The 21462-nt window shown below is 48.4% G+C and overlaps 2 protein-coding genes across 2 annotated transcripts; both read right to left on the reverse strand.

Moving 5' to 3' along the window:
• Window positions 1-7919: 7919 nt before the first annotated feature.
• On the reverse strand, window positions 7920-11904 carry LOC127296326 (GTP-binding protein At2g22870). Its single transcript, XM_051326381.2, has 4 exons — window positions 11355-11904; window positions 9422-9491; window positions 8596-8758; window positions 7920-8444 (listed from the first exon to the last, which is right to left on the reverse strand). Exons 1-4 carry the CDS (start codon window positions 11821-11823, stop codon window positions 8226-8228), a joined length of 921 nt encoding a protein of 306 aa, XP_051182341.1. The 5' UTR covers window positions 11824-11904; the 3' UTR covers window positions 7920-8225.
• Window positions 11905-18159: 6255 nt separating this feature from the next.
• LOC127296325 (phytosulfokines 2) lies at window positions 18160-19273 on the reverse strand. The gene is made up of 2 exons (XM_051326380.2): window positions 18854-19273; window positions 18160-18752 (listed from the first exon to the last, which is right to left on the reverse strand). Exons 1-2 carry the CDS (start codon window positions 18971-18973, stop codon window positions 18567-18569), a joined length of 306 nt encoding a protein of 101 aa, XP_051182340.1. The 5' UTR covers window positions 18974-19273; the 3' UTR covers window positions 18160-18566.
• Window positions 19274-21462: the final 2189 nt, after the last annotated feature.

Consider the following 21462-nt stretch of genomic DNA (forward strand, 5'->3'; position numbering starts at 1 on the left):
TTTCCAACGCGCATCGTCACTTCATCTTTCAGCAGTTGTCGTTTATTCTTTAGTTCCTGTTTCGAGTTACAAATATGAGCAACCGAACCAGTATCAAATACCCAGGTACTAGTACGAGAACCATGAGATAAACATCTATAACATGTATATCAAATATACCTTCTTTCTTCTTCTTGACAAGGCCGCTCTTCAGATCAGCCAGATACTTGGAGCAATTACGCTTCCAGTTGTCCCTTCTCCTTGCAAGAATAGCACTCAAGATCGTGCTTAGGGCCGTTCTTAGGTTTCACAGCAGGCGTGGCAACTTTCTTGCCACCCTTCTTGAATTTTCCCTTAGACTTGCCCTGTTTCTTGAAACTGGTGGTCTTGTTGACCATCAACACTTGGTGCTCTTTCTTGATCTCAATCTCAGCAGCTTTTAGCATGCCAAAGAGTTCAGGTAACTCCTTGTTCATGTTCTGCATATTGTAGTTCATCACGAAGTTCTTGTAACTTGGTGGCAGTGATTGAAGGACACGATTAATCCCCAGTCTGTTAGGAATCACTATTCCCAAGTCACTGAGTTTCTTCGCATGCCCGGTCATGGCGAGCATGTGCTCACTAACGGGGCTGCCTTCTTCCATCATGCAGCTGAAGAATTGTTTCGATGCTTCATAGCATTCCACGGCCGCATGAGTCTCAAAAATAGCTTTCAGCTCTTTCATCAACTCATGAGGATCGTGGTGCTCAAAACGTTTTTGAAGATCGGATTCCGCATCGCACAGGATGGCACACCGAACTTGAGAGTACCGAATTTTCCGAGTCTCGTAAACAGCTTTTACTTCATCGGTTTCAGTTTCTGCAGGAGGGGTCACCTAGTGGTGCAGCAAGCACAGATTGCAGATTTCCGCCAGAGAGGAAGATCGTCACATGACGGACCCAGTCGGTGAAGTTGCTACCGTTGCTCTTAAGTTTCTCTTTCTCTAGGACCCGGTTAAAATTGATTGGGGACGCCATCTCTACAACATATATTTGCAAAAGTTTAGACTAAGTTTATGACAAATTGAGTTCAAATTTTAATTCAACATAATTAAAAATCTAGGTGAACTCCCACTCAAAACAATATCCCTCGCATTGTCTTAGTGATCACACGAACCAAATCCACCGCACCTAAGCCCGATCATCACGAGATAAGGTGTGATTTCAATGGCGAACACTCAAAGTGTTCATCATATCAACCATATGATTCATGCTCTACCTTTCGGTATCACGTGTTCCGAGACCATGTCTGTACATGCTAGGCTCGTCAAGGCCACCTTAGTATCCGCATGTGCAAAACTGTCTTGCACCCGTTGTATGTACTTGTTGATTCTATCACACCCGATCATCACGAGATGCTTCGAACCGACAAGACTTGGTAACGGTGCTACTAAGGATGAACACTTTATTATCTTGAGATTTTAGTGAGGGATCATCTTATAATGCTACCGTCGCGATCTAAGCAAAATAAGATGCATAAAAGGATTAACATCACATGCAGTTCATATGTGATATGATATGGCCCTTTTGTCTTTGCGCCTTTGATCTTCATCTCCAAAGCACGGACATGATCTCCATCATCTTCGGGCATGATCTCCATCATCGTCGGCGTTGCGTCAAGGTCAATGGCGCCATCTTCATGATTGTCCTCCATGTAGCAACTATTACAACTACTTTGAAATACTACTCAACATGAAATTTAAAGACAACCATAAGGCTCCTGCCGGTTGCCACAATACAATAATGATCATCTCATACATATTCATCATCACATTATGGCCATATCACATCACCAAACCCTGCAAAAACAAGTTAGACGTCTCTAATTTGGTTTGCATATTTTACGTGGTTTAGGGTTTTCGAGAGAGATCTAATCTACCTACGAACATGAACCACAACGTTGATACTAATGTTTTCAATAGAAGAGTAAATTGAATCTTCAGTATAGTAGGAGAGACAGACACCCGCAAAGCCTCTTATGCAATACAAGTTGCATGTCAAACGATGAACAAGTCTCATGAACACGGTCATGTAAAGTTAGTCCGAGCCGCTTCATCCCACTATGCCACAAAGATGCAAAGTACTCAAACTAAAGATAACAAGAGCATCAACGCCCACAAAACCATTGTGTTCTACTCGTGCAACCATCTATGCATAGACACGGCTCTGATACCACTGTAGGATAACGTTGCATAGAAAACAAAAATTTTCCTACCGCGAACACGCAATCCAAGCCAAGATGCAATCTAGAAGACGGTAGCAACGAGGGGTTTATCGAGTCTCACCCTTGAAGAGATTCCAAAGCCTACAAGAGGAGGCTCTTGTTGCTGCGGTAGACGTTCACTTGCCGCTTGCAAAAGCGCGTAGAAGATCTTGATCACGATCGCTTCCGGCGCCACGAACGGGCAGCACCTCCGTACTCGGTCACACGTTCGGTTATTGATGAAGACGACGTCCACCTCCCCGTTCCAGCGGGCAGCGGAAGTAGTAGCTACTCTTGAATCCGACAGCACGACGGCGTGGTGTCGGTGGTGGTGGAGAAGTCCGGCGGAGCTTCGCTAAGCGTGCGGGACGTGGTGGAGGAGAGAGGCCGCTAGGGTTTGGGGAGAGGGGGCGCCGGCCACTATGGGGTGCGGCCACCTTGTGGTTCTTGGGTGGCCGGCCCCCTCCCCTTGGCCCCTCATTATATAGGTGGAACCCCAAGTGTTGGTCTCCAAGTCTTCGAATAAGACCCGAACCAAAAACCTTCCATATGGTGGGGAAACCTACCCAAGCTAGGACTCCCACAAGAGGTGGGAGTTCCACCTCCCATATGGGGGGGTGGCCGGCCCCCTAAGGGGGAGTCCACTTGGGACTCCACCCCCACTAGGGTTGGCCGGCCATGGAGGTGGAGTCCCATGTGGACTCCACTTTCCTTGGTGGTTTCTTCCGGACTTTTCTAGAACCTTCTAGAACCTTCCATAGAACCTTCCGCGTCATTTTAATTCACATAAAATGACATCCTATATATGAATCTTATTCTCCGGACCATTCCGGAACTCCTCGTGATGTCCGGGATCTCATCCGGGACTCCGAACAAATATTCGAACTCCATTCCATATTCAAGTTCTACCATTTCAACATCCAACTTTAAGTGTGTCACCCTACGGTTCGTGAACTATGCGGACATGGTTGAGTACTCACTCCGACCAATAACCAATAGCGGGATCTGGAGATCCATAATGGCTCCCACATATTCAACGATGACTTTAGTGATCGAATGAACCATTCACATACGATACCAATTCCCTTTGTCACGCGATATTTTACTTGTCCGAGGTTTGATCTTCGGTATCACTCTATACCTTGTTCAACCTCGTCTCCTGACAAGTACTCTTTACTCGTACCGTGGTATGTGGTCTCTTATGAACTTATTCATATGCTTGCAAGACATTAGACGACATTCCACCGAGAGGGCCCAGAGTATATCTATCCGTTATCGGGATGGACAAATCCCACTGTTGATCCATATGCCTCAACTCATACTTTCCGGATACTTAATCCCACCTTTATAACCACCCATTTACGCAGTGGTGTTTGGTGTAATCAAAGTACCTTTCCGGTATAAGTGATTTACATGATCTCATGGTCATAAGGACTAGGTAACTATGTATCGAAAGCTTATAGCAAATAACTTAATGACGAGATCTTATGCTACGCTTAATTGGGTGTGTCCATTACATCATTCTTACAATGATATAACCTTGTTATTAATAACATCCAATGTTCATGATTATGAAACTAATCATCCATTAATCAACAAGCTAGTTTAAGAGGCATACTAGGGACTTCTTGTTTGTCTACATATCACACATGTACTAATGTTTCGGTTAATACAATTATAGCATGATATATAAACATTTATCATAAACATAAAGATATAAATAATAACCACTTTATTATTGCCTCTAGGGCATATCTCCTTCATCGGCCATATTGGAGAAGGCCATGATCTCATTGTGAGCAAGGGCGTCCCTCTTTCTCTTACCCGCTCAAGCCTTCTAAGGGGTGTTAGCTGGCTTGTTAGGGCCTTGGAGAATCACCATCTCCGAATCCTACGTCTTTGTATACTTGGTTGAAGGTGTAGGTGTAGGTGTACCGAGGACTCCCTTGTCCCATCATGAACTTGCCGGTGGCCAGACCGAACGAAAATATTATTTCCATCTGAGCATAGTTGGCGATGGACACATTGAGGAAGTCCGTGTCCTTCAAGTGACCCTGAGATTGGAAGATACTATGTTAGTTGTGCATGATAGAGATCGATGATGAAGTGCAACAAATGTGAATGATAGTGTGCTAAGTGTGACATGTCCATTATAGTCCTCACTCTGCAAGATGATGATTTCTGTGTCCTCACGCCATTGAGGCCTGCTCACGCCTCTTAGCCTGTTAATGGTGAGCTACTTGACCCTCCACTTCTTCAAGTGGTTATACACCTGAGTAGAGATAATATTTGCTCCATAGTGCACAAACACGACGACATTCAGATGGATCTCCTTACAACCCTTGTCAGTTTGGATGTCGCTCTTGACTAGCCCGCACATCTCCTGAAGGACGAAGCTCAACGTGAAGGGGAGACAGTTCATTTACCCCTTCAGTGTAGCCTTCTGAGCCCTCTCGGCCTTTCAGCCTTCTAGTCGCTGGCAATCTTTGTCGCCACCTCTATAGCAATGTTCTTCACCAGGCTCTACACATGGCCCTCGCTCATGGGTGCAACCGACCTGCATGGTGGAACAACTACTAAGGGATGAGAATCAACCAAACAGAAGGGGATTTGCGAGTCACTAATGTGGAACATGGCCTGGCTAAAATTGTGACAAATCGAGTCCTACATTTACCACGCAGGACAGATCAATGTAACAACATGTAGACGTGACACATCCATTACACAAGAGCTGAATTTACATGTTCTAAGTACAAGCCGAAGGTAAATAAGACATGTGAGTGATAGATTTGATCTACCTCCATACTAGAATCACATATGAACCCTACTAGTGCTAGATTTCAACCCTATTATAGCAAAATCACATATGCACAAGCCAGATCTACCCTACCATACCATATCAGGCTAAAGGTGTGGTTATGTGCAATCATCGATGGAGGTGAGGCTAAAGGTGTGGTTATGTGCAATCATCGATGGAGGTGGAGGACAACTCGAGGAAGAAGGGTTATTTGCCTTGCCGCTGCCTTTCGGAGATGAGTGTGCCGCTTACCCGCTCTATGACCTCGCAATGGAGCTCGAAGAGGGGGGAAACTGTGGGTTTTGATTTGCAAGGTGAGAGGGGAGGGAAGAAATATGGGAATGGTTTTGGTGGGAGATCATGGGGTCCTTCCTGCCCACTTTTCCGTTTTCGCTAATGCATGTGTGCCCATGCTATCTCCAAGATCGTCCAAGCTCATGTAGGGAATCACGTCTTTTGCATTTGGGGAGCAGACCACAAGGGTGGTTTGCTGAAAAAGGCTAAATCGGAAATTACCGGCAAGCATAGCTCGGATGTGTTTTAAGCACGTGCGAACCACAATATACAGTGCAGCCAGACAACCAATCCTGCTGGATTCTTCTACCCAAAACCTAGCTAAACCTCATGCAAGCTACCAAACACACCCTTAGAGCATCTCCACCGGCGGCCCCGCGGGGCCGATAGCTATTTGGGGGCCGGGAGCGAAAATGGGCTCGCATTGGCGCGTCCCAAATGGCGCCGACCAATTTTGGAGCCCAATAGAATCGCCGGCAACCCCGTGCCGGCCCCTTCGCCAAGGGCGTGAATCCGGCGCGCCAGCGCCTCGCGGAACGATGTTTTTGGCAGGTGGGGCGCCTTGTCAGCGAGGGGACGCGGCGGTTCGCATCGGAAACGACACGACCAAAACGGCGAGGGCGGCGACTGGACACGGGGTGTCCACCTACCTTACCCACGCGCCTTCAATGCGCGTCCGCCGCCTCCCATAAAACCCCACCGGCGCGCGCTTCTCTCTTTTCCCCGCCGTCCAATCCTAGCCGCCGCCGAACTCAACCTCCGTGCGAACCACCACCCACACGCACCCCGCCGACGCGATGGCGCACAATGACCAGGCCGACGACAGCGGTGGCGGCATTCTCCGCTCGACGCAGCTGTCGTTCGACGAGGCCGATGTGATGTACATGCACCGCATCCCCGTGCCAGTACAGTACAAGTTGCCGCACGGCTGTCACGTCTCCAAAGGCGGCTTCGCCGTGCCGCCGCCGCCGCGAAGACCATAGACGTGGGCCCTCGCCAAGGAACGGCGGAACCAGATGACGCCGGAGGAGAGGAGCCTGCCGGAGAACGCTCTCGACAGCCTGGACTGGGCACAACGCTTCGAAAACGAGTGAGCCGTCGAGCTCGCGCGGATGGCCAACCGCTCGGGCGGCCGCTTCAACAACGTTGGCCGCAGTGCCTGGTGGTACGGCCGCGACGTCGACGACACGCTCTGCGAGTACGGCTTCCGGCCACGCCACCGCGGCAACGGGAGCCGGTCTATTTCCCGCTGGCGGCGAACATGGCGACCTACGAGGGCGCCGGAACGGAGCGCGGCGTCCGCAACCTCACGCACCAGATTGTCTGCCGTCGCGCGCACGCGCTCGGCCGCGCCCGCGCCTCCTTCCGGAGGCGTCATCATCCGCGACGACGCGAGGCGCGCGTCCTCTGCTCCGACTCGTCGGACGACGGGGTAGGGCCACCGCGCCCGCGTCAAGGAGGAGGACGCCACACCACCACTTCCGTCGGCGAAGAAGAAATGATGGGAGAAGGAGGCCGAGGCGCAGGCGGCCCTCCCTGGCGACGGCGACGAGGAGGAGTTCCCCGCCCTGCAGTACATTGTCGGCCGCTCCGTCAACGAAGACTACCGGCATATCGCGATCCACCCGCGGCAGGCGGCGGTGTGGTCCGCCAGGGACCACAGCGCCAACTACGTCGACATCGCCGGACCTTCGGAGCTGTCGGCGCCAAAGGAGGAGAAGGCCGACGACGCCGACAGCTGGTCCTTCGGGACGTCTAGCGGCAACGAACTGGACTTCAGCGCCTTCGACTCCCCGCGCCGCTAGATGTTTATTTTTTGTTTTTTAGTTTCAATTTGGGTTAAATTTGTACAAATTTCGTTCGAACTTCCAACATTTCAATTTGATTTACTAAATGTATCGGGACCGCCGTTTTAGGGGCACCGGTGTAGGAGCAGCTCCCCCAAATGGAGAATGATGTGCCAGTGTCCCCTAAACGGAGGTGCCGGCGCCCCTGCTGGCACCTATTTAGGGGCTGCCGGTGGAGATGCTCTTAGCGTTGAGAGATGTTGGTAATTCTCCCGGCTTTCAACGTTGGCCCCGGACTCCGGACGGCCCAAGGAAGCAAGAACACGCTCACATGCACTCAAGTTCAAACCGGACTTTTCCGTCATGCCATGCCATATTTGCCATGGACCTCTACGTAAATTCGCATATGCAGTGGAGCCACGGCGCCGGCGTGGTTCGTGGGTCGACAGCCAGCCCCGATGAAAGCGAAACATCCCAGCGATCAGTACGTTCATGCCTCCCTCTTCTGTTTTCCTTGTCCGGCTTCGCTGTGGGACACATAGCTGAGTCCATGTCGCGGCTGTTCAAAGTGAAAAGCCATCATCCGCCGTAGGAGTACCACCACCGGAAATCTGGATTTAATCAAATTGATCACCAGCAGTACGAGACAACTGGTACCATGTTGTCTGTCGGGCAGTAAAGCGTGTGCGAAACAACTTAATTTCTCCACGATTAAATGTGCACAGTACATTGAATTTTCTGGGCTGCCTTCACCATAAATGTACAGTTGCAGCCCCGCCGGCCGCCGTAGCGCCTGCGCCGGAGTAACATTCAGAGATCATAATCGGAGTACAACAAGACTTTACCTCCGCAGGTTGGTGACAAATATTACAGCAAACAGAAATCTACAGAGGTAACAACACTGTATTTTGGGTTGCCAACGCCCGCAAGCAGTGATCTGAAGAAACTGTGTGTCGTGCGCCATGCCGCTCTGTACATGAAGATGCCAGAAACTGGAAATAGACTGGACTGAGAAGCCTATGTAAAGCAAGATCGCTTGGTCAGGATGTATCAGTCTTCTGCTACTCTCTCGTATAAGTAGTGTTGATCCTAGCTGCACCTGTCTCGAGCCTTGAGAAAACCTGACCTAGGTTGCTTCGTTGTCCCAGTAGTTCCTCAGCTGCGACATGTGGAGGAGCAGGCCGTCGCGGCCTAACCCAGTAGTGCTACTCGTCATGATCCATGGAGGAGGCTCAGGATACACCAACTTGATATTTTCCTGGAACTCCTTGATGTTCTCTTCGGGCCGCCCTCCTTTGCCTTTCTTCACTTTGTCACACTTGGTGAACACAAAGGTTAATCCGACCTGTGACAACAAAGCAATTTAATAGAAAGATAGTTGCTGGAGATCAGTATAATTGGCAGATGTACCATCAATCCTGGAGATAAGTGACTTGGTATTTACAACCACAACCAGCATTAGGAGACATTATGAGATGAAGAGCAAGCTGGCTCACATTGTTACGACCAAGCCAGTTGGCGCAGTCAAGGTCAATTTTCTGAGGTGGAACACTAGCATCGACAAGGAGCAGTACACCAACCAAGGTGTCTCTGTTCAAGAAATACCCCTTGGTAAATGAAGACCAATCCATTCGAGCTGTCTTGGACGCAGCTGCAAACCTACAGGTAGGAAGAAGCTTCATTTGATCATGTTCATTGGAGAGGCCAGGTATGTCCTAAAGCACGTTAAAGTAGTTCATGCTGGGAAAATGACCTAATGAGTATGAAAGCATAATCTAAAAAATTAAGACTTAAAAATTGCAGGCCTTTTCAGTTCCATTTACACATTCTTGTTTCATGCAGTATGTATGATCACTATATCCTCAGAAATGGCAATCAGATAACAACTTATACAGAAATTGGCAGAGCATATTTCTATTCTAATACTGGAGTTGACAAAAATCATGATGGGGTTCCAAGACTAATAATTTCAACTGAAATTAATTTGTCTTTAGACTGGTCTCTATGCTCTTTCTTTAGGCACAACCTATGATATGCAATATCCCCAGTTAGAACCAAATAACAACTTATATATAAGACAATGTGTACACATATACATACTCTAACATTCAATGACATCACAAATAAATAACAGGTAGGCAAAAGAAAAAAAACAGAGGATGCTACATCTGAACACCTGAACAAGATTTCATTTTTTAAATTATTAATCAGATGTTGCTGTGAAAACTCAAGTTCCTTCAAACTAATCAACTGTAGCTTCATATATTGTGATAGAGTAGTCAGCTAGTTCACATTTAGCACAGGTGAAGAAAGTTAACATACCCGTAACCAGGCAAATCCACAAGGTACCAACTCTTGTTAATCAAAAAGTGGTTAATTGTCTGGGTCTTCCCTGCAAAACATATAAAATTAGTCCCAGATACGATATTTAACAGCAATAGAAGGACAAGTTTCTAGCAGTAAAGTAAATTCAGGAAATTTTCTATAAGATTAATGATATATTACACCCTCCAAGACCTCGACGGGAAAACAAGGATGACACAATAAGTCTGTCCATACTTAAAGTACAATAATATGGTTGAAAACCATAACAGAAACAAAGCATTATCAAGCCCACATCATACTCCTATGTAACTAAATACTACCCCACTAACCTATCTCTCTCAACATGCAGCATCCCACATGAACAAACATGCCACCTGAGGAAAAAACTGCCGGCCACCAGCCTTGCGCACAGTTACCATTCCCTTCCTTCCTATGCGTGTTTTGTTTACTTCATGCTGACCTGCGGTCGAGGTTCAGGCTCACCTGGAGCCCATCAATCTAACTTTCTTTAGGCTTCAGTTACTACTTTGTCGTTCCATACATCATAAAAAAAAAGGCTATTGTGTCCTCTCCGCCCCCTTCCGCATGGCCGCACCATATTACCTTGCCATAAATTGCCCTTACCATCCTTGCCTCCCATCCCTCGCACACCCTTTGCTTCGCTCATCGATGCCACCCGGCGCCATCTTGTCATCCTCAGTTGCAAGGCAGTCAGTTGTCTCACACACCGCCCTCTCCAATCACACACCGCCCTCTCCAAGATCATCTTGTTTGCTCGCCTCAGTTCGGATTGGCAACATGCCGTCTGAATCGATTTCTTCTTAGGTTAATGTTATTACATTCTGATTGATATGAGATAATCAGCCAGGATTTTCCCTCTAACAGTCTCCATTTGTTAGTGGAAGTCTGTGCTCCGCCTACAGTTGCTAAAGGGCTATACCAAACTTCACCAGGTCTCACAGCTTGACAGTTAACAATCATTTTTAAATGCTTATCAGATTCCTATGTGTTCCCCTTTCTACCTGTAACCAATTGGAGCAGGAGGCAGGCTGCAGTCTTTAGAGAAACTAGATGATGGAATTGGGGCTTTGCTTGAAATGCTTAATCTCTGATTCTTTTTATTGCAGAAGCAGTACTTGAAACATCGAAAATTCAGTGCTAGAGTGTGTTGCACTCATTAGTTGTTCAAGTCAGGTGGAGTAATTTTTCCACTCACTGGTTGCAAGAAAATACAATATGTCCATCATCTCCTATTATGTGGCTCCTGCTCATTGTGCTCGTTCTATTCATGTGATTTTTTGGCTGTTTCTCCTGAATTGTTATTTTGCATGTGCAAGGTGGAGTGATTTCGTTGAAAATAGGAATATATGGGATGGCCCAGGTAACAATCTGTAATGATCTACATATTCCTATTTTATATTCTCGCAACATAGTTCTCCACGTAACGCTGCACGCCGTCAGGAAATAACCTACAGACGGAAGTGTGTGGGGTTCATTTGGAGTTACATTCCTTAACCCCACCTATTTTTTCTTCCACAAATGTATGCTACCTTGAATTCATAGGTGGTATGAATAGCATTACAAAGGTTCTATCATTATTCTTCATTTCATCCAGGAGAATTCCTGATTTTTTGTTTTCTTATAAATTTTAATTTATACTTTTGGTAATAAATCCGGAGGGTTTCATTGGCCACACGAAATAATTTTTTTAACATTATCATATAGTTTACATTTTCACCTTAAGCTAGATCACTACCACTTGCTAGAATATCCGAACCATTAAAAAGGCAAACTTAGTTTGGCAGTTTTAAACCACTAGCTACTCTACATTGATTGTACCAGAATCCACAAAAAACTAACTCATCATAGAGTAATGCACACAAAACGAAATTAAGAACATCTCTACAACCAAAGGAATGAAAAGGATTACCAGGCTTCTTGGAGGTGAGAGCGGCTTCCTTGCGGCGCGTGAGCGCGTTGATGAGAGAGGACTTGCCGACGTTGGAGCGTCCAAGTACGGCGAACTCGGGGCGGTCGTCCTTGGGGCAGTCACGCGCGTGCGCGCTGCACCCGATGAACTCGGCCTCCTTCACCCTCGAGTCCCCGGCGTACGGCCCCACCACGATGTTCGACCCCGGCAACACCATCTCCTCCGTCACAGCCGCGTCCCGCTCCACCCCCGGCGGGAAGAACAGCGCCGTGTTAACGGACACCCTAGGCGGGACGGGCGTCCTGGAGTTCTTGTGGCGGGTTCGCGCCGGCGGGGGCGCATCGCCGCGGGGGGCGGCGTCAGCTGCCGCGGCGTGCGCCGAGAGCGTGCGGCGGACCGCGAGGGGGCCGCGGGAGGAGTGGAGCGGCTTGAGGGCCTGGAGGAGGAAGGGGCGTGGCCGGAGGAGCATAGCAGCGGCGGCGCGTGCGGCGTGCTCGGCCGAATGGCGGATGAGGCGTCAGGCGCTGGCTCGCGCGGTCGCCGTTTCCTGCACAATCTTGGGCTTCCTTTTCTTTTTCTTTCTGTTCCGTGGTAGAGGCCGACTGGTTATGCAAAATCAGCCCGTTTACGAAACAGATACGGAGATGGTCTGAAAGCACATGCATTGGAAGGTTTGTGTCGGCCCAACTCTATTTTATTCTTTGCCAGTACTTGTTATAAACGCGATAAGCCAAAAAAAAAAAACGAAACAAGAACACACGCAGGAGATACGAGATTTAACCTGGAAACCCTCTCCAATAAAGAGAGATAAAAAACCACGAACGCCAACCAGCAAAGTTTCACTATATCGGGGAGTGTTTATAAACGCCGTGGGATATCTTATAATCTGATAAAACCCTAGCCGACGGCTTACAAGAGGTATATATAAAGACGATGACATCGATCCGTACCTCGGACCAAGCCTACTGGCGACGGGCTTCGCTCCGCTCGTCAGAAGTTAGCCTCCCTTTAGAATGAATTTGGATCACATCCAACAGTACAAAATTGAAGTATTGTGTTATCTAGGACCCGTCCTGGATTAGCATTCTCGAATTTCTTTTCTTTTCAAATTTTAAAATATTTTATCTCTTAAACTGTAAGTCGAAATTTAGATTCATTTTCACGGTTTGTTTTTCGCGACGAGATCTTTGAAACTAAATCCCATGTTAATATGTTTTCATGACTTTTTTTTCTTCTAAACCTAGTTGCCTGATTACAATCCCTTGGTCATCAAGTTACCCAGAGTTACCAGGTTAAAAATTACTAGATTTTTTGAACAAAATTAGAGTTTGATCGAATACTCGCTCTCTCTATATATGTGGATCATTTCTATACAGGAAAAACACACATGTAAAAATTATCTAGTAACTATTAACTAGTAATTTGGCAACAATGGTACTACAACCTGGCAACTGCCAACTAAAAAAAATCATCAAAACAAGTTAAGATGGAATCTCGTTTTGAAACCCTCGTTAATAGGAACCTAGCGGTGAAGACGGAATGTCGATTGTATTAACCGTTTAAGAGAAAATTTATTTAAGTTTTCGGATGTGGAAAAGATTCCATCCATACAGGTGGCATTTGTTGCTCAGCCCTTATAGACCCTAGTGCTAACCTCATCTGTGTCCACATAAAAGCTTCCGAAGACACGTGCCCTTATTAAAATTACCCTAATTGGAAATATTTGAATGTTTGGTGTTATAATAGGTCTTAGATTTGTAGCCCAGCTTACTCGGGCCGAAGTCCCTCTTGTCTCATTTGGAATGTCATAAAGATGAAAAAACACGTAGGTTTTGGTCAAGAGAGCATGACGGTTCGCGCGTCAGAGAAAGCCGTCATGTCAAGAAGATTGATGAGGTTGGTGTTGTCATCTCACGCATACTTTGTTCTCACTCGTGTGCACCCGAGATCAACTTCTCGGTCGGCCATCCATCGTTAGATCGCTCCAAGCCAAGCACGCCTAACGTCGGGATTCTTTAGAGATGAGCTTCCAAATAAAAGTTGCAACTTGTTGATACGAGTATCCTATCAATCCTATTGAGCCCTAGGCCAGGACGTCACACCGGGTTAGCGCCTTCTACGTCTCGAATGTCGTGTACATCATAAACTGCTTCGGCTGCTTGTTAAGGCACGCCATGAAGTCAGCATGCGCTCATGTCGCCCATGGTTCCCTTGCCGCCAGGAAGCTCAACAGACTGAGTTGCCCGACTGTGAGTATAAGTGGGAAGGATCCAAGGCGGGAGGTTACCGTACCTGGCTGCGCTGCAACACCATCACGGCCTTCGGCTCAGGGCATCAACCGCATTGACGAGGAGGATGCCGGCTCTCAAGAGGCTTCACCCATTTGCGACGAATTGCTGCATGAAGAGGTTGCCCATGTTGTGTAGGAACTGTAGGTAGGAGGACCGACAGACGCGACCAGTAGAACCAGGATGTGCAATTGCGTTGGGTTTTTTTTTTGCGAAAATTTCACCTATCTATTAATAATCATCAACAATAGTACAAATAGCCCAAAAGGTAACTAAAATTATAAGTAGTAACTTGAACCACTAGCGAAGACTACATATGCTAGCACGAGCTGAAGACTTCCCGCTGTCATCCCCACTCCATTTACCAGAATTTGGCAATACCATCTATTAATTAAAGTTAGTTTATTTATTTTTATCTCGTAGCAATACATCAACATTTTGCTAAAGATAAGCAGGAACTTTGACATCTGACAAACACAACCGCAAAAGGAGTGCATGTGAAACGACATTTAACTTAGCCTGGGCCATTTTACTGAAGCAGAGATCACAACCCAGCACTGATTCGAGGAGATAGATGTACCGTCGCCGGATTGACTACTGACATACTCGTCTAGCAATGTTGTGGCTGCAAATAGATACTTCCTCCGTCCACGAATAAGTGTACATCTAGGTTTTATGTTTAGTCAAACTTTTTAAAGTTTGATCAAATATATAGGAAAAAGTAATAGCATTTATGACACTAATTTAGTATCCCGAGATTCGATTTGAAATGTAGTTTCAAATTATACCAAAATCTCATTATATATGTTTCTACTTTTTGTTTTACGGTTGGTCAAAACTTAAAATGTTTGACTTAGTACAAAAGCTAGAAATACACTTATTTGTGGACGGAGGGAGTAGCAAACAACAGAGTTTAAGAACTCAGAATTACAATAAGTTACTTGCCATCAAACAAGCAATTCAGTGCAAGCGGCCCAGCCGCCGCAAACGATATGGTAGACAGCAGATACATAGTTGAGCATACAACTGTGATCCATATTCGATAGATAATGTTTAAAATAGTCGGCTACAGGATATAGCCGCGGCTTCTCAAAACAGCTATAGCTCGGCTATAGCCTGGCTATAGCCGGCTATTTAAGGACTTTGACACCTTTTAGCGGGCTAATGCACTTAGCCGCACCATGCGGAAAAGGCTATATTTTTAAACTATGGATAATACCATGTCCAACAAGAGGCCACGACATACTTCAGAAGAGCAACACCATACGCAGTAATCGATACAGGCCCGCACACTAGACCACGTCTTCCTCATCCTCCTCCTCGTTGCCACAATCGCATAGCCAAGCCAAGGCGTACTCCTGGGTGCTGAACTGGGTGAGGATGTCCCACTCAAAGTCCCTCAGATCCTGCACAGTCCGGATGGCATCGAGCTCGATCTGATCGAGTTTGGGCCTGCAGGAGATACGCGGGAGGACGGGAGGGGCCGGCTGCAGCGTCATGAAGCAGTCGATCATCTCCTGGTCCACCCGCTCCAGTCTTCTCGCGCACTTCTGCCCCGTCTCCTGGGACTTGATGCACGGCTTGCCGCCTTCCGCGATCATCCTGCACGTGAAGCCCGGAGAGCCCTTCTTCCTGCCACTGATGATCAGAGCGGCGAGGTCGAGCTCGGAGATTTTCGCCGCCTCCTTCTCGGGGCTGGGAGTCTTGACGAACTCTATTTTGTTGGAGTCGAAGGGAGAAGCCCGCGCTCCGAGAAGCGGAACCTGCACCAACGGAGCGCTCGCCATTGCCTCCTTCCTCTTCCTCTGCTCCTCGCTCTCAACCTAGGGCTTGATCTCGATCTCGACTTGTTGGGGGTTGGGCTGTGGGAGAGCAAGCGATTGTGTAGGGGGAGAGCGCAGGCCCGGGGGTATGTATAGGCAGCCAACCCTAGATCGGCACCTTCGAATCGGATCCCGTCTCCGAGTCCGACTCTCCTTTGTCTATTGCCGTCTCTTCCTTTGACCAAACTTCTTGTGCAAAATAGGGGTACACTTAGTTTGAATCATCAGCATCAACTTGATTGGATAAAAGCGGGAGGAGGAGGAGAGAGAAAGCTATTTTTTCATCTACCATGGCGAGTGGGAATTTCGAGGAATAAACCACCCTCCGAGATTCAAAAGGAGAGAAAGAGAGAGACGTTTTGAGGCGGCTCTAGATGGGTAAAACCCATCTAGGGTTTCGTCCCTCTCACCGGCGATGATGCCGGTCCGCTCCGTCTCCGGTGCCCTTGGGGCTTTGGAGGTGTGGTGGACCGCGGCCTCTCGCCGTCGGGAAGTTTTCAGTTTTCAGTTCTTCGTTTAGTTTGTTTTCGGTGTCTTCTTCGGGATGGTGAGACGATGGCTACTTCCTGAAGTTAGAATAAGGTCCTCCCCGTCCTATCCTCGCTCCGGTGGTGCATCTAGAGCCGGCGGAGGACGCGTGGAGTTGTGTGTCCGGCGGATCCCCCGTGATCCGATCATCTTTCGTATTCGATTGTGTGGTTTCAGGACAGTCTCTTACGAACTATGGTTATCATCATTGGCGATAGTTGCTGCTCTGGTCCACTGGTCCTTTGGGGCCTTAGCACGATGACTTTCCGTCTGTCTACTACAACAAGCTCTACTACGACAAGCTTTGCCTGGCTCCGATGATGGAGGGGCGAGGACGGCGGCGCGCCTTCTACTCGTGCTAGTATCTGTAGTCGTCGCTAGGTGGTCCAAAGGGCGAGGACGGCGGCGCGCCTTCGACTCGTGCTAGTGTCTGTAGTCGTCGCTAGGTGGTCCAATGACCTATTTGTAATTTTTATTAGTTTTAGGCATCTTTGTACTTGATGATTATTAATGGATCGGTGGAATTTTCACAGAAACATTGGATCAAACGACGAAAGACTATATTATGGTTTTTCATTCTAAAATTCCAAGTCTAAGCAAACACCAAACGGCATCTTCAACAAGGGAATGACACGAAAAAAAAGGTACCATTGCGAGGGAAAACCACTTAGATCAAATCTGGGGCTTTCATCGGTGAGATCTGGATTGGGTACTGGAATAACACCACCAAATCGACGCCAAATGGAATAGAACAATCTATGAAAGCGGTTGGTCATTGACATGGCCAAATTGTATATTCGTTTGCATAACATAACTGTAGCTATAAGGAAAAGTGAGACATCAATGGCTTCACCGACTGCTGGCCTAACAGGTACGGAATAAAGCTATGCAGTCCTGATATGACACTGGCAGGTTCATCAAGGATATATGAGTTGGCGAGCTGATTCTAAAGTTTGAACATCCTAATGGAGTTGACTTTAGAGCAAAGGTCTCGCATCTTATTAGGGTATGTACAATTGTCCAAATCAGCTGTCTGCATAAGCGGACCCAGAAATATTTTAAAGCCTGGGCAAATAGGTTTAGTGTGCTAATTTTGTATCAAATACATGTAAAATAGGGACAAAAATAAACCTGTCGGTCGGCCGGAAGCCTGGGCAGCCGCCCGGGCTGGAGGGATGCTAGGTCCGCCCATGGCTGTCTGCAAGCAGGTGTCACCTAGGATTTTTTAGGACGTGGATGAAAGAGAAGGATGGAGGAAACGAAAGGTGTCTGCAATCTTACCGACGCTCCGCATATAGAACTGACGACAGGTTTTCGACTGACGACACCTCTTCTCTGAAACTAAATCAAGTGGCAACTGCTCCTTATAAGACATTACAGAGTGGAACCAACTATTGGAGCAGATAATAACAGAGTTGACAGACAAATCATGCACTATTCGGTCCAGATTCAACCGCTACAGAAACTTTATCAATTATTTTGCCACTAGGAGCTTGACAAATAATGATGGAGTAATAGACCAAGTAAGGAACTATGACAGCATAAAAGTCAATGCGCTTATAATAGCGAGAGCAGGTAGGCTGGTTCTGGTCGTCTAATCCTGACTGCTTCTAGTCCTCTCTGCATTGTTGGACAGTTCCATTCCGTAGAGCCAGATCATGACGTCGAGTTGGCTAACTAACAATCAGCTTAGCTGCGATGGTTTAACCAATGATGAAGACCAGTATGTCGGCTGAATTATAGTGGCTATTCTTGCACGCATATTCTTGAAATAGTACGTCAATACAAGAGGAAGCGGACTTTTGGCTCTTGGGTGCAACGCACCCCCATAGAGCAAAAAAATTTATAGTAATTTAAAAAGGTCAAAACAAATTTGAATCTTCCTGAAAATCAAGGATGATCAAGTTTGTACTTGTAAAAAAATGTTTGGAAAGGAAATGTTTCCCATGGTCTCCAGGGCAAAAGATAAAATTATGACGAATATAAAGTGAATAGTATCTGGTCATGGGATGTTTCAAGTTTGTTTTCTTTGTCCTAGGATACAATTAAAGTAATTTCCTAGGGAAATATTTTGTTTCAAGTACAATACCTCATCATCTTTGATGATTTTTTTTAATATTTTTTATTTTTCCAAGTATAAGGGTGTGTGGCATCCGAGAGCCAATATGTATTCCCGTTAATATATTCACTATAAAAAGTACAAAAGTAGTACTGTAGCAAGTAGAAATTTTAGCGACATGAAGCACATGGAATACACATGCTCGATCGAAAAAAACACACACACACACATGCAGATCCGTGTGCACAGTGCGTGTCGAGTACAGAGCTACATACCTACAGTATATGCATGATAACTAGATACATGACCTAAGGAGAAGGCAACAAGGGAATCATGCAAAAAGAGGCGACTATAGGTATAGTAATTCACATGGGACAGGACCGCAGAACAGGTTGACGTGCTCATGAAGGATGCCATCTTAACAAGCTAGGTCCCTGGGGATCGAAATTGAGGCTTCATGCAGAGTTCATGGAGTCCCTTTGTAAGCACGAGCAGCTTCAGCACGCCGGATAATCTAGTTGTGTTTCCCTTGGGTGTAGATGTAGTCGGTGTGAGCGACGAGGGTCCTCCTCATCAGGCACTCCTCCGCTCCTTCCCCTCCCTCGCAGTCTCTCATCGCCTCCACCGGATCTTCCTGCGCCATCACCATCCCGGTTCCTGCGGCAGCGCTCTTCTCATGGGCAATGGCGGATTCAGCACCCTGCAAAACAGCGAACCGGACATTGTATTTGTAAGATGGCAAGCGACGGAACCATCGTCAATTTGTGCGCAGTTCAGGTTAAAAGTAGGTTATCGTCGTACCTGTGATTTGTGCTGGCTGGATCCTGGTCCGGGCCTCGCCGCCTGCCCCCTTGGGCAGAGTAGGCACAGCAGCAGAGCTGCCACCAACAAGAGAGTGGCCTGCTTGGAGAAGAAGGCCATCTCTTCAGCTGTCTGTGATCGGGGTTGGGTAGGTGGTATGCAAGCATCCACCCATGTACATATATATAGCGCTAGTTCCAGGCGAGTGGGTGGCGTAGGCGCACGACAAGTATGCACAGGCACACACAGCGGCCGTGCGGCCGTGCCCTAGCACTTAGGTATCTGGTGTTCTTCGAGTATATCTACCTTCTGGATTCTGACGATGACGCGCCCGCTATGTCCACTTCAGAGAGATAATTTCAGCTTCGTGTAATTATAAGCGGCCGGACTGGATCGTCGTCCTTGCTAGAGGCTATCCATCCCTCACGTACCCGAGTTTTGAGAAATTGTCGGCAGTGGTTGGTTGAGAAATGACCTATTTTGTCCCGTGCACGAAACCATGATGATCCGTTGTGAACCCATACATCTAAGATATCCGAAACATAACGAAACTTGATGATATTTGGCATCACGAATCGCAAAGCAGGAAACAGTGGAAATCAGCCGGTAACCACATACACAGGACAATCGCCACTCTCGTGGTTCTTGGTTAGGTTTGGCCGGGATTATGATTCATGTGGATAGTAAAATGCCCGGTAATTCGCGGTAAGTGCAGGATGTGCGTGTGGATCGCAGCACCGGACGACGGTGGCCGAGCGTACCTAGATCGGATCGAGCTCTTACGGTGACCGCCGGAGAAGATCCCGTTGACGCCGAGTTAACGACCATTGATAACCGCGTCTCCCTCGCGTCGCCCCTCCAGGCGACCGGCGGATACCCTAGACCACGCCGCCTCCCCCTCCCTCTCCTCCTCCCTCGTCGCCCCCGGAGGCAGCCGCCGGCAAGGCCATGCGACGTCAGTGATGGGGGTGGCAGGGATCTCTCCTCCCCCCCGTGCGCTGCTGTAGGGAGGACGACGGCCGCGCGGGGGTGGGCTCCGCCGCTGGTGAGGTCGGCCCGATTCCCCTCGTCCCCCTCTCCGGCGCGGCCTCGCTGGCACTGGGAAGTGGTGGCGGGGGGCTTGGTGCCCTCCGACGACCGGGTTGAGGCCAGGTTTCCAGGGCGGCGGCCTTGAGCACAGGGTGGGGCACCGCCGGCCTGGCGGCAGACGGCAGGTGCCGATGATGCGGTCGGCCCTCTTCGGCCACGCGGGCGATGAAGGGGGCGGCGGGTGTGGGCTTGGTACGGAGGTCGCCCCGATGGGCCTCTGGTACTAGATCTGAAGACGAAGGCTTCTCCTCCCTACGGTGCTCGTCGCACCTCCCCGGTCCCGGACTTCCTCCGGTGGCGGCCGTGACGTCGACGACGCTGACGATGCCGTTTTCCTTCTTGAAGGCGACATCGATGTCATATCCCCTCCCTCCCTGCCCTATCTATCTCTGGTGAAAACCCAAAGCTTTGGTTTGGACGGTGGCGGCGCCCGGGTGGTGTCGTTCCCTCGTGGGAGGCGCAGTTTTGAGATAGTGGGTTTGGGTGGATGAGCTCGGCGGAGGTTGGTATGCATCGGCTTCGCTTGCTCCTGACAGCTTGGTCGGGTTTGGTGGTTTCTGCTGCGGGTGGTTGTGATGTTCGTGGGTGGCGGCGAGGCGAGGCGAGTGCTAGGAGTCTTTCTTCCCGGCGGTAACTTTCATTATCTATGCGTGCTCAGGGAGAACGATCTATCTCCACAGGTACGGTGCCCTCCGATCCGGGACGAGAAAGCAGGGAGCTTTCTTTGGAGGTGGAAACGGATGGTGCGTGGGCTTTACTTGGGCTCTGAAGGTTGACGATGGTGTGAGTCCCTCAATGGCGGCTTTCTTCATCAGCTTCAGCGCCTCTTTAGTTAGATCGCAAGACTGGACAATGATCTCGAAGCTCAAGCTGTGTTTCACTCCTTTCTCTTCTTTTACTTGTAGTTTTCGGCTCCTGTTAGCTGATTTTCAGCATCTTGTATCATCTTGCCGGCAACAACCTTTATTAATTTAAGGCAGAACTATGGCCTAATGTTTAAAAAGTTAACGACCATTCGTAGGTACGTCTCCCGTGAGAACACGCTGTATAAGTAGCGTGCTACACATGGAAGATCGATCGCCCGCACCTGTGGTCGTACCAATCGAACATACTCCTCCCATCATCAATCGAACCATCTGATCTAGTAGCTGACCACATGTATCTCTGACCGGTCAATGCGAAAACAAGTCTCATGCAATGCCAGTTCGCCATGTCGTGCTCGCGCCCACGTGACACGACTAGGCGATGAAGCCGACAGGCACACATCTTGATCGAAAGAACATCGAGAAGACGCATCGCGCTCTCGCGTACGCACTGGGGACGTGTGCGTGCCGCACATTGGGTGCGGCGGATCTGTCCCGGCCGGCGCGGCACCCGGGTGTAGCGGCTGCTCGGCGCATGGCTCTTGCACGCTCGGTGCGGCAACCTTGCAGTGTGCCAGTTGGGTCCGACGGCGACGTACTTACTCGCACGCGATCGACGGGCCGTGCGTGCAGTCGTGGACATGCCGGCACCCAATG

This window comes from Lolium perenne, chromosome 4 (genome assembly GCF_019359855.2).
Source record: "Lolium perenne isolate Kyuss_39 chromosome 4, Kyuss_2.0, whole genome shotgun sequence".
NCBI lineage: Eukaryota > Viridiplantae > Streptophyta > Magnoliopsida > Poales > Poaceae > Lolium > Lolium perenne.

What these genes read in the sequence shown, in the direction of transcription:
- LOC127296325 (XM_051326380.2), bottom strand. Translation starts at nt 18,973, where the DNA reads ATGGCCTTCTTCTCCAAGCAGGCCACTCTCTTGTTGGTGGCAGCTCTG. An exon ending in CCAGCCAGCACAAATCACAG is followed by an intron (nt 18,753 to 18,853) that starts GTACGACGATAA and finishes GCTGTTTTGCAG; the next exon opens with GGTGCTGAATCCGCCATTGC.
- LOC127296326 (XM_051326381.2), bottom strand. Translation starts at nt 11,823, where the DNA reads ATGCTCCTCCGGCCACGCCCCTTCCTCCTCCAGGCCCTCAAGCCGCTC. An exon ending in TCTCACCTCCAAGAAGCCTG is followed by an intron (nt 9,492 to 11,354) that starts GTAATCCTTTTC and finishes TATGTTTTGCAG; the next exon opens with GGAAGACCCAGACAATTAAC. An exon ending in GTGGATTTGCCTGGTTACGG is followed by an intron (nt 8,759 to 9,421) that starts GTATGTTAACTT and finishes TCCTACCTGTAG; the next exon opens with GTTTGCAGCTGCGTCCAAGA.